This window comes from Symphodus melops (assembly GCF_947650265.1).
Source record: "Symphodus melops genome assembly, chromosome: 18".
Lineage (NCBI taxonomy): Eukaryota > Metazoa > Chordata > Actinopteri > Labriformes > Labridae > Symphodus > Symphodus melops.
The window spans coordinates 4,190,775-4,203,625 of NC_136708.1; the positions used below are offsets into that span (position 1 = coordinate 4,190,775).

Genomic DNA, 12,851 nt, shown 5'->3' on the forward strand with positions numbered 1-12,851 from the left:
TTAGTATGCTATTTTCAAGTGTAGTTTTGTCCTTTCACCCTCCTCAATCTTTAGCATTTCCTGTTTTATTTTGTAGTTCTGGTCCCTGTTCATGTCAGGTGTTACACCCTGCCCTTGTGTTTCCCTCTGCTTTGATTGGCCTCTCCAGTTCCCCCTGTGTCTTGTTGGTCACAACTGTTTCCATTCACCTGGACTATATTCTGTCCTTGTTCACATTGCACCGCCAAATCTGTTATTTGTTAACACATCCAGATTGGATGTAGTTTGTTTTTTTTGCCAGTCTGGAAACAATAAACCACCATATCCGATTTTTCTCAAATTTCATTCAAACCACACACACGGGTGGTTTCGTTCAAATGTGATTTAAATTGGATTCAATCTGAACGACTCGGTCAATGTGTCTGCTGCCTCACTCGCTGAGCGACACCACCGGCAACGACGACGTAGATCTGGCAAGCCAGACGTTAATTCAAGGTGCATTATACAAACTGATCTAAGCTTTGGAAGAAAACAGCAAATATGTAGTAAAACAAGCCCGTGGACAGACTACTCCACCTGATTGTTCGTCTGAAATGACACACTTTTCTGTCATCCATTTTGCTTTTGTATTTCCTGGACGTAGCCTGTTACCATAGAAATCAATGTGGATCAGACCATGTCAATAAGGGCGGGATGATCTGATCAGTTGCAATTTGTAATATAGACAGTCAGTCAGTGAGATCGGATTCTGATTTGGGCGGCAGTTTGAACAAAGCCTTACGCCCCGTCCAGACGTATCTTGTTTTGGCCTCCTTCACATGAAAATGCAGATCAAAAATGAAGCTTTTAAAAACCTCCGACCAAAGTGAAGATTTGCAAATTCTCCGTTTATGCGTTATGTGGACGTCAATAACCGGGGTTTTACGTTTTGAAACGTCCCTGCCTGATACAAAATATGTTCTTACGTCACATATGCGACCTGTGTTTACATTCAGAAACTGTATGGATGCCCTCACAACGATTTTGGCGCTGTTTTTTGTCCAGGCGCTTTTTTCTTGCTTGCTTTTACAAGCCCAGATTCTGCTCCATGTTCAAGAAGACAGGCTAAGGACGACGTTTAGGACGGTCATTTTATTAAGTGACGTCGAGAGACGGAAGCTCACTCTGATTGGATAGGATTTGGGGAACTACTGCCACCTAAAGGTCCGGCATGCTTCTGAATGTGTTTAAAAACGCGGTTTAGTGTGGATGAAGTTTTTTCTAAAAATGAGGTCGTGTGTACGTACATTTTCTTCTAGGCAGAGGGGGCAGGATATTCGTTTTTACAAAAACCCAGCTACGGGTGGACAAGGCCTGAGTGTTTGTGTACTCTTCCTTTCCTGTAAGTTGTGCATCTTCCTCTGATGTTTCTCTGTGCCTTCTTGTCTTTTGCCTGTTCTTGATTTAGTTTGGACTTCTGGAAGACAGATTTTTCACTTTGCACTGTATGAGTAAGCTTCTTTTTTTACCGAGTGTCAGCAAACGTCGCTCGAAAGAAGTCCTTACCCTGAAAATGATTTTACCCAGTTATTTAAAACATAATCTTCAATTTAAGAGTGAAAATCAAACACGACATAATCAAATAATCTCCTCCCCTCTGCAGCAGTGCAACGTCGCTTGTGGTAAACCAGGGCCAGTTTCTTATGCTCCATCCTTTCTCACTCGCTCTATGTTATCACGGGTGTTGGATGGTTCGGTTTTAGAATGAGAATGGAAATGAGAGAAAACATGTAAGCATCAGGATGTGTATACATTCATATGCAGATATGTGTTTATAGAGATAAAGAAAAGGAGCAATTGCTGTCAAACGAGGGACAGTTGGTTGCAGGATTTCAATTTGTCCCTTTTGTTTCCCCTCTTCTGTTCTCTTTTCAGCCCTGTATACAAGTCTGCTCCAACGTGATTGGTTTATAGTCCTCAGGCTGCAAACAAAAATCAAAACATTTCGGTCAAAAAAACATTAATTACCTTAAGAGTACGAACAAATATCTGTTAATAGAGATAAACGCAGCATATTCGGGTGCTGTAGAGTGAGTTTCTTTCTTCCATTTTGCTGTAATTGAATGTTTTTTTTTTTTTTTTCGGCTTTGAAGATGTGACAGCATGAAGGGTTCGACAAGCAAAAAGTTAATGACCAAGCTCAGTCGTACATGGTGCACATTCTAAAACAAATCTCAGTTTACTCCTGGAACCACAAGCTAATGACACACAGTGCACCTGCAGCAGGTAGTGTTCTGTGACAGAAGACGACTTGGTTTCCAATTCCAGAAAAAATATCAAAAAATGTGTGAAGATATCAGCTGTCATCTGCTACAACACATGAACAAAGCAGCAGCATGCACACACACACACACACACACACACACACACACACACACACACACACACACACACTCTTGGGATACTTTCTCCCATGTGTGCACGTCTTCTTTTACACCTGCTTCTTGCTGTGGATTGTCTGCAGCATGCAGAAATAACACGCATGACTTGAAGTTCCACCTTAGTTCAGATCAAATAAATTCTCTGTCAAGACTAATTGGACAAAATGAATCTGGAAGGAAATACCAATGCTAGAGAAAATCTGAACTATAGATCAAAACTTTAAATTCTAAATCTGTTCGGCATTAAACACGCAGCTACATAAACATTAATCGAAGTGAATCCCAACAGGAGCGTTGTGAGGTCAGGGTTGGATGAAGTTCAGCTCTGCTGGAGCTGGAAACAGAGTCAGCAGCATACTACAGCATAGCCACAGGCATTTCATCTGTGGCTGGAACACAAGCTGTCAAGGTAAAATAGTCTGTGTTAGTTTGAGATTATTAGTACAATATATTTATGGATGACCAAAGTTTCTAATGATGAACCTATAGAGAAACAGAAAGTGATTGGTCCAGCTCCTGGTGCAGAAAGGACTACGCTTGTAAAGCCAGTAAGGAAAAACCTGACAAACAGATAACTAAACTAACCTCAGGGCATAACAAACTTTTTGCTCGAGCTCCTTGTAAAAAAGCACATTAAACTAGTTTTGAGTTCAAGCACAATCAAATTGATACACAGTTTTGAAAGATTCAGGGAAAAAGTGCAAAAAGAAAGAAATAAACGGAAAAGGGATTTAGATCGGGATAATAGAACAAAACAAATGAATTACATCCAACCCACACATAGAGATTAAAAGGGGAGATGGGAATATAGATATTATGACCAGAGAGGAAGAGTTAGGGGGGAGGGGTCCTGGACTTGTCCGGTCCAAACAGTAACTTCCATTGTTAAAAAATGAGGAAGTGCAGAAGTTTACACAAACTGCACTTCCTCAGGTGTCCACTGGAGTCTGGCTCCAACAGACCTGGATTTTACACACACAGACCACATATTCAAAAAGTCTGTTTTTACTGCAGAAATGACCATGTTTACGGCCTGATACAAAAAAAACAAACCCAAAACGATTTTGGTCTTATTAGTCAATGCCTTTATCGACACACACTTGACAGGGGAATATTGTTACAAGTCATCTGTTTCGGTAATATGAATGGTTAAGAGTTATGCATAATTAGAGACGTGACAGATCTAATTACAATTGATCTCACTGCTTTGTCAGGAGACTTGAAGCCTGCCTCTGCTCCAGCTCTCTGCCTGTCGGTGGATCAAAAGTTTGATAACATTTCCAACATGGCTGCCACCATGTTAACTTCCAAAATAGGACTTTCAGAAACCAACGGGTGACGTCACTCAGGCACTATTTATTTACAGGCTAAAGTCAAGTCTGGGGTTTATTTGTCTAGTATATGGGGCGCAGATATTAAAGATATGCTTTCTGAAAATGTACTTCTCCACATTTTGCTTTCAAACGTTTATTTAAAGGGTTTAAATTCTGTAACTTAAAAAAAACAACAAACAAACACATTTCGAAAATTTTTTGTAAATGCCAGCAATTTTTAAGAGCACTTTGGAGCTAAATGTGGAGAAATGTTGCTTTTCTTTTCAGCATACTCAACATCAGCCGTTGCTCCAAAGAAATGTAAAATATAACCACAGAAATCAGGGAAAGGATATTTAATGCATGATGTTTGTGAAACATAAACGTTAAATCAAGGTCAGACACAGCTTTAGTAGCTTTTTGGGAAAATGTCTACCCTTTTAGCTTTAAAAGGAGACCAGAGACCAGAGTCTCAAAATTGTTCCATGTAATGTGAACGTGACTGCGTGTTTCGGTACTACTGTATGAAATGGTTTGGGAGTCATTGTTTGTGAGATCCCCCTCCTGGCCACATGGAGGCGCCGCAGACCCGCATTCCTGCGCCCCACTTTCTCGCTTGACAGTGCAAAAAGTAGCGGAGCCGTTACAGGAAAAAGGGGGGGCTCTCTTTTTTTGAACGCTTTAGTTCGAGATCAGATGCTCCCTGTGCGGGCTGTGAGGGAGCAGAGAGGCAGACAGGCAGGCAGCGCTTCTGCAGAGGGATCCGGCGATGAATGGGAGCTGAGCGCACAACTTCTCTCCAGTCCTGCCGCTGCTGCTGCTGGAGTTTGCTTTTAGGATTTTTCTTCAGTAAACGACCTGGACTTTACTTCGTCTGCCAACATGTATTCAGCAGCTTTGCTACTGATGCTGGCCGTCAGGATCTACGCAGACGGCATGGAAGGACCAACAGGTAAAAAGAAATAAATGATGCGATGCATTTTACGCACATTTTACGCACCTGTACTTCTCTTAACTAACAGAGCTGCTGCTTCAAAGTAAACTGTCAGGCTTTTAAAGTGGTTGTTTTCCTCTCATGGACACACATGTCGAAAGTCAGGCTGGCGTCTGTTAACTTCTGAAGTTGTCTCTCCAGTGTGTGAATGTCGCTTTGCTGTATTCAAGTACCGTTTGAACTTTCTCCTTGGTGCACACAGTGCAACGTTAATATTCCAGTGGGCATGAAATATGGAATTTCCTGCATCCTCTTGAGTATAATCATAGCATCATTTCAGTACACGACTCAGTGGCAGCCTATTGGGGAAAATTCTCTCAGGGCAACCCCTCCGAAGATGAAATCTGCAAAGTTAAACCAGAAAAAGTTGATAAATAAAGGGATAAAGGAGGCATTATTATGCATTAAAATTCTCTCCCTCTCCATCTCTGCCCAGTGCGTTCAGCATCATGACTGTCATGTTTTCACTGTCAAGACTTCAGTACATAGCAGCACCCATTCTCTGCACCAATGTCTCCTGTAAATCTAGATTACATCCCAGTGTGAAATCATCTATGAAAAGATATATATATATATTTTTTTGCTGATGTATGTGCTGCTGCTGCTGTCTTGCCTGTATGTTAATAGCATTGATTGAGCATAATCAGCTGCTGATTCAGGGATTAAATTGGTCGACTTGTTTAACGTAAATTGCCAAATCAGCCATTAGAGGCAAAAGTGTGTTGAACAAATCCAGAGGACGTTTTGATTTTATTTGCTGCTACAAACAAAACAGTGGAGATGAATAAGTAATAAAGTCAGTCGTGTGCTCTGAATGCAAGCACTTGGCAGCTGATCCAAATATTCTCTGTGTATATCAAAGAGACTGATAGACACACGATCATTTTAGAGTTCTTCTCAGAGAGGAAAACTCCGATTTTACAGCCATAATACCTGAAATCCACTGAGCCTCTACCAAACTGGAGTTCAAACCTTTTTCTCCACTTTGCCTGCGGCGACTTTCACATTTGAACGATGAAGCGTTTTTTTTTTTTTTGGAAGATTTCCGAGGCCTCTGAACCTTGTCTTTTCAGGAACACTGTGGAGTATGATAAAAAAAAAACAAAAAAAAACTCTCTCAACTCAGAGTCAAGTACAAGTGCAACTCAGGAATGCTCTGCAACTGGTGCGAGCGCTGCAGCGACGATATAAATACTCGGGTTCATGAGTATCAGTTACGCTGCCACCAGAACCAGTTGCTGAACAGACGTGCACTGAGCCACTCCCTGCTCTCCAGGATCGGGATCGTGTTCTGTTGGCATGAATTAATGGAACAAGCCAACGGTCTTATGAGATTACAAAGGACTACAGAGAAGACTGTCTCATAGCCAGCTGGCATGCTTTCAGTTCAATAGCTGGGAATGAATTCTGCTGTAAACATTCAACACTCGTGGGAGATGCTTCGCACACAGGTCAACACAAACCGCTCCTGTCTCTGCGTTTGGCTTCACATGACTGAAAGCTGTTCAGTTCACAGAGAATCCTTCAAGTGCTGAATGCTGGCGTTATGAGGCCCGCTCAGATTAGACACCCAGATCATCTGTTCGCTCATCAGGTGTTTGCTGATTTACAGTTTACGCAGCACAGTCGATAAACGAGACGATGAACCCAACGCAAAAGTCTGAATTTATCGCAGTAAATAAAATGGAACACTTGTGAATATTTGACCAGTTTTAAGAAGGTCTGTGTATACAGTAAAAAAAAGCTTTGACACTATTGATGCAGTTGGATGATGCTAAATCTAGCTATCAGCTAATCTCACAAGGACGGATGGAAGGACAGATATTCAGAAGCACAAACTGCGTTACTGCAAATAGCAAGCCCTCTTTAATTCTGTGTGTGTGTCACAATGTGGACTGTTGTGTTGAACAAATAACACACATCAGGCCTAATTTCAAGCCTCCACTTAAACAAAGTGATATAGCTGCTTATATCCAGAAACGTTATCGTATCATTAATTTTTCAGTTAATCTCAGAATAACATTTCAGCAACAACCAGTTACTTTCTTTATCAGTTATCAATAATGTACGACAGTTTGTTTCCATATAAAATGACACATCTAAGGCCCTGGCTGACGTGTGCTTACACAAACTTTTGATCACTTTTTATTTATATGATTACAAAAAAATAAAAACCAAATAAGTTTCTGATTGATTTTCTCCTCGTCGACGTGTCAATCAGAATGAAATAACTGATGCAGATCTGACGAGGACTGAACGTTTCAACAACAAGCAGGCCGGCCTCCATCCATCGATCACCTGGCTGATTAATATGAAACAATCTCCGTTTAAATGAACTGCAGCTCTTAGTCACATCTGGGTGGAGTTTTTAATGTTTGGACACAGTCCACAAACGTTTCTCCAAAACAATGCTATATGTGTCGTCTCGGGTCACTAAATGCTTGATCATTTTTGTTATGATAAAATTTGTCAGGATATAAGCCCAACAGAGAAAGATGGATGACATGATCTTCATTATAACTCTTCCCTCTGATTATTTCAAGTCCATGAATTGCTTCACATCTTGGATGTTGGTTCTAATCTTTGGTTTCATTGTTTGTACTGTATTGTTTTTTGAGTTTAATATTTAACATTATGGAAGCTAAGTCGTAAGAAATCAGCGCATTGGTTTTGCATCATTATGTGTGAGTCAGCTGTGATGGTAGCTAAGGCTTTAAAGCCCCATTGAGGGGGAGTGTTTGCTTTGGGTTAGCGTTTGCATTCGACAAGAGAGAGAGAGAGAGAGAGAGAGAGAGAGAGAGAGTGACACGCCAACTCTGACGCAGGCTGGAGATGTTTGTTGTGAGGTTGACGTTTTCTCGACACGTTGCTTCTCTCACGTTTTTGTTCACAGCTCAAGGAGAAAGTGTTCAGGTAACGAGCTCTGCAGCGTCACATAGGATGATCTGTGGGAGCTGAAGTTTCATTACCTTTGACAGGATGTTTCATGCAGCTTTAAAGAGCAGATGCAGAGCTTCTCTCACTTTGTGTTGCCCTTGTATGCGATTCTCCAGGATTAAAGTGGAGTGCCTTTGTGTTGCTCCACCTGAAGGTCTTGCGCGTCAGCTCCGTAGTTTTAACCTCAGTAATGTGTGATTGTTGAGGCGAGGTGAAGCCTGCTGTGTTGTCCAGCCACCTCCTGTTAGCTTTAGCTCAGAGGACTCCAAGAAAGAAGGTAATCCCGAAATGAAACCATGTGAGCGAACCCCAACACTGAGCGGCGCTGACATACAGCCCCCAACACTCTGAGATAGCGGTCGGACAGATTTGAGCTGAAAAAGGCCACACTGAAATTGGTGCTGACAAAGGCTGCTGGGGGAGGATGTCGAGATGTGGCTTGGTGTGTATCGACGTGGTTCTGGATCCGTGCTAATCCAACAGAAAATAGCCCGGCACACACGGCTCTCCAGGGGCAAATGTGGAGAAAATGGAGCGTATGCTCACACAAAAGGCAATGATGAAATGCGGTTGTTCTGAAGGAAATAACACGAGATTCCTTAATGGAACAATGGTGAATTGCATAACGGCTACACGATGTTCAAGAAACGAGTACACAAGAGTAATTATAGCTCATGGTAATGAGGTGGAAAAAAAAAACAAAAAAAACGAGGGCTGTTTTCACACCCTTTTTTTTTTTTTTTTTTTAACAAAGGAAGAAAAATCTCTAAAATCTGTCAGCATAAGCCGGTCCACATTGTTTACTGGACAGCTACAAGCCCTCAGAGCTTTGGGACTCACATTCAGAAGCCACAAACTAAACAACCTGGCTCATAATTGAACCTCTTGCCGAAGAAAAATGGATGCAATTAAGCTTGAAATGGATAAAAATGAGCAATTTGAAATGATTAAGTGCAGCCCACATTCCAGCCCTTACCTTTCTGAAGGTATTACAAACGTTGCATATCACCGGCAGACAACAAAAGCCCTGCTTTTCTTTTGTTGAAATAAAGTGTGAGTGCAGGTACTCAAACAACCGAAAAACAGACAGACGGACAAGTCGCGGCCGATGCCAGCCGAGAGTCCTGGCTGAGATGGAAACCAATGAGACCTTTCCTCACCCATCTCCCTCTCTCTCTGTAATGGCTTTTGTGAGATGTTCATTGTTCAATGTGGCAAACGCTCTGTGTCCTTGCAGAGTTTTTACTGGCAGTGTGGCTAAAGGGAACTTGAGAAGGTGTTCGACAGAAAGATGTTACTGTTAATCATCACAGCTGTAGAGTGAGCCAGGAGACTTGGCAAACTGAAGTGCAAGAAGATTGTTTATATATCACGGGAAAAAGTTTTCTGTTATCATTGTCGGAGGGGTCAGCTTGTGATTGGACTCAATTTTCTCTTTTAGCGAAGCCTGTGAAAAGAAACGTGGCCTCACGCAGACCTTGTGTCTGTGTTTACTGAAATCCTTGTGCTCCATCAGTCGTTCAGTGTTGTGTGTGTGTCTGCAGTCATCGGTTGACAACAGTGATGGGTCATAATGCTTTGTGTCCTTCATCAAGGTTCTAGTCAGATTGCTTCACTGCGAGGTGTTGAAATAATGTGATTTACTTTTCGGATCAGAGAAATTCACATTTTAGAGACTTGATTTGAGAGGAAACAACATTTAGTGATAACCACAGAAGAAGAAAACATTCATGCCAGGTTACACTGCTGAGATGCTGAGACACAAACTTAACATCTCTTAAGGACAAATCTATTTTACTTGTTAATATTAGTAAATGACTGTAAGTTGCTCAATCTGTTAGCCCTTTATTGGCAATTTCCATTCTGTGTTAGCATCAAGCTAACATACTAATCTGTGAGAAGTCACATGGCAATTCATTGAACCATCTATCCCCCCTCTTCTTTTTACCGATCCACAATATTCTTGCTCTGAGTTAGATTTTCTTAAACTCTTTGTTGTTTGAGGACACCGCTCCTTTCGGTTCAGGTTTCTCCAACCTCTGTTAAAAAAAACCATTATTTTTTTTTGTTTACTGAAAGTGACTCTTTCTACCATACCATACTCATGACTTTTTTTCTTGTGTTTTTTTCCCCCCACAAATTCATCATGTCATCGTTTACAGCAGAGCTTTTCTTTTTCACCCAGATGTTGATCATTTATGGCGTTAGCAATCAGACCATCTCCATCTATTATCTCCTTATGCAACATGCTTATGAAGCTAATCTAACAGAGCTGCTGCCGCTCGTGCGTGCCTGTCACCATCGTGCGTTGTTAATGGAGCTGACAGATCTGCCAGACTGCTTTGGCCTGAACCCACGAGGCGTCTTTGTGGGGAGAGGAACCAGCAACCGGCGTCGCCTCTCCAGGTGTTTGTAGAAATGTCCCCCCCCCCTCCCCCTCCTCATCAACATCAAATCATTACTGAGCAGATGGAGTTGTGCCAGCAGGCATCACGCTGCCTGTCAAGCTGATCGCTGAAAATGTTGAGACAATGAAGTTAATTTGTTCATTTTTAGGCCTCCTTTTGTGTCGGCGAACGTCGATGTTGGATTTCAATTTGGAGTACTGTTAAGGAAGCTGCTGGGTTTGTGATTGCTCACTCTTTCCTTCAGTGACTCATTTCATTTTCTTACAAAGCCTTATTTCAACGGGCGTTCTAATGATCTGCTGCGTGGAACGCCTCATGGCATCAGTAGAATAGTTGAAGAGAATGAATTCACTTGGCGTGAACTCTTCAGCTGCTCGAGAGTCAGCTGCAAGTGGAATCTGTATGTTGGAATCTGCTTTGTGTTGAGAGTGTGCAGAGGGCTCTTATCATTATTTATCCTCACTGATAGGACCTGCTGCTGCAGATACACAGACTAGAGAGTAAAAAAAAAAAAGACTTTCCAGCTATAGATTCTCAGGTCGCAGCTTTATTTGTCGAACATTTCAAAGTGTTTCATATCAAAATGTTCAAGCGTAGTGTTCTCACAGTTTCAACATGAGAGCTCACATACTGCGGAGCAATGGATGTAGCTTTAATGAGAGTGTGAAGGTGATGCTTTGCAGCATGTCATCTGATTGCGGAGAAGCCATGGCGCAGACGAGAGATCTGTCTCTGTAAAAAAAAAAAAAAAAAAAAAAATCTGCATTTCATGTCAGACAAAACGTCAAACATGATGTGGAATCAACATTCGGGGAATTACAACAAGCAGCGTCTATCAACAGCGCTCGCTCCGTCAGAGAGGAGGTTGAGGACGAGTACTTTTTTCTTTTCATTTAATTGCGAGTTGAGGAAAAGTGGAGGCTTCGATCTTTCCCCCACGACACTACCAGAAGAAAACAAATACTTTTTGAATGACCTTTAAAACTAATTTCTTGTTTGATCTCTTAAAATAAAGGGAATAAACTGTTAACATCGCCAACCCTGCGTCCTTCTGTCGTTAAAAAGTAAAGCCAAAACAGCCAAGAAACAGGTGCTGACATATTGCACTGGTGATGTCATTTGTTGCCAAGAGAAGCAGAACGGGAGCTGGCTGGTGGGACTGTGAGGCCACGCCCCTAACAAAACGACCTACAGATTAACCTACAGATTAAAAGGTCAAAGTTCACAGTGGAACTGATTTGAGGATGGAAAGATCACTGACCGTGTCGACTGTTTTTATTACGTTTTCTCTCGCCTTTCTTCCTCTACTATGCTAATCCGACTAAGAATGCTACAAGGAGCCGCATTGGTCAACAGAGCTGTCAATCATGACCTTTCATCTGCTCTTGTTGCATCAAATAACAAATTAAAACACAACTACTCAGGAAAAAAGGAATCCTTGGACAAAAGTCATCATTGTTAAAAAGTAACCAGGTTTGACAAAGTTTATTTGACGTGTCTTTTGATTTGAAAGTTTGGCCTATGCGCTAACATGGAGGAGGCGGTGTTTACTGCAGCCAATCAGCAGTGAGAGCTCTCAGTCTTTTGGAAAAAAAATAATATAACATTGTTCTGAATACAGAAAAAAGCTTAAGTGCAAATATATGTGTGTTCTTTCTGCTGGTATGGAAACACTTATGGTGACGCTTTTGTGCAGCTGCTTTTTATTGATCGTGTATCTGAACTGAAAAAGGCTTTTTTGAAAGAACGCCCTATTTAAAGTGAAGAATTCAGAATCCTTAATGTTGTTGTCAGGCTATTCTACAGGCACTACTTTCAAAAAGGTTTTTAAGGACACACTTTTATTGCCATATCGAGAAAGTCGACGAAGCAGGTTGAGGGATGGTGGGTCATGGGGCGCCTGTTCATGCCTTGGGAACGAGCTCAACATCACAGATTGATGAAGGATAACTGTGCCGAGCTTCGGAGGCAGGATTTTCCCTTCCTGTTGTACAGAAATCATTGCTCTCAGCACACAGACATAGCAGCTGAGATTGATGATATGGAATCCTGTTGGTTCAAGCTGAAACTGTGTGCTTGCATTACGGATGAGTTGGACACGGTGTTGAGATATGCAGGAGCATGACTGTTCTGCAGTGATGGCTGCCTGTCTGTTTAGTCCTCTCCTGCTCTCCGTCAGATTCCTCTACCTCCCGGATTTTGTCGCCGCTGCTGACAGCCAGCCGTGAATAATCTTTATGAATATTCCTCTTATCGCTCCTGCTGCTTAGCTCACGGTGTGTTTACACTCCGCTGTTCAACCAATTGTCCAAGCTTCTCCACGGCCATGAAACCTCAGTGGTCCGACCTGTCACAGCCGATGACAAGATGATGTGAGTCACACCGCAGGCAGTCGACGCTGCAGCAGAGAAGACTTCGCTGCAGATTCAGCAAACAGGGGTCAGAGCTCCGCCACTGGATGATTTTGTGGTGTTGCTGTCACATGTGTCGCTTTAGATTGAGATGACAATCGAGGCCAAACTGCGAGAATGGCTTTTCACTCGCTTCCTTTCCTCAGAACCGCTTGATGCCGAGAGCTATTTCTTTTCAGCTCTGCTACCTCTTTTTCTTTTTTTTTATCTCTCTCTGACTTCTCCCTTCTGGGCTCCCATGCTCAGTCCCCTGTGTTATTAATGTGGAAGACCCTGTTGCTGATAAACTCGAGTTGGATTAAGGGCCAAACTACAAACTTCTTATATCTTCCCCTTCATTTTTGTGAGATACAAGAATAAAGTAAAGAAGTCAGTGATATAGAGCAGGA

General features: G+C 42.1%; 1 protein-coding gene across 8 annotated transcripts in view; it reads left to right on the forward strand.

Moving 5' to 3' along the window:
* The first annotated feature begins 4,369 nt into the window (after nucleotides 1-4,369).
* The window catches only part of LOC306839691 (receptor-type tyrosine-protein phosphatase U-like), a 203,289-nt gene continuing 194,807 nt past the window's right edge, over nucleotides 4,370-12,851 (forward strand). For 5 of the 8 annotated variants that reach the window (XM_079368505.1, XM_079368507.1, XM_079368509.1 and 2 more), the window contains exon 1: nucleotides 4,371-4,664. In XM_079368505.1, the coding sequence (XP_079224631.1) occupies nucleotides 4,595-4,664 (70 nt within the window). In that variant the 5' untranslated portion in view covers nucleotides 4,371-4,594. Of the gene's footprint in view, nucleotides 4,665-12,851 lie in introns of all 8 variants that reach the window. The other 3 variants (XM_079368506.1, XM_079368508.1, XM_079368511.1) reach the window with 1 other exon arrangement.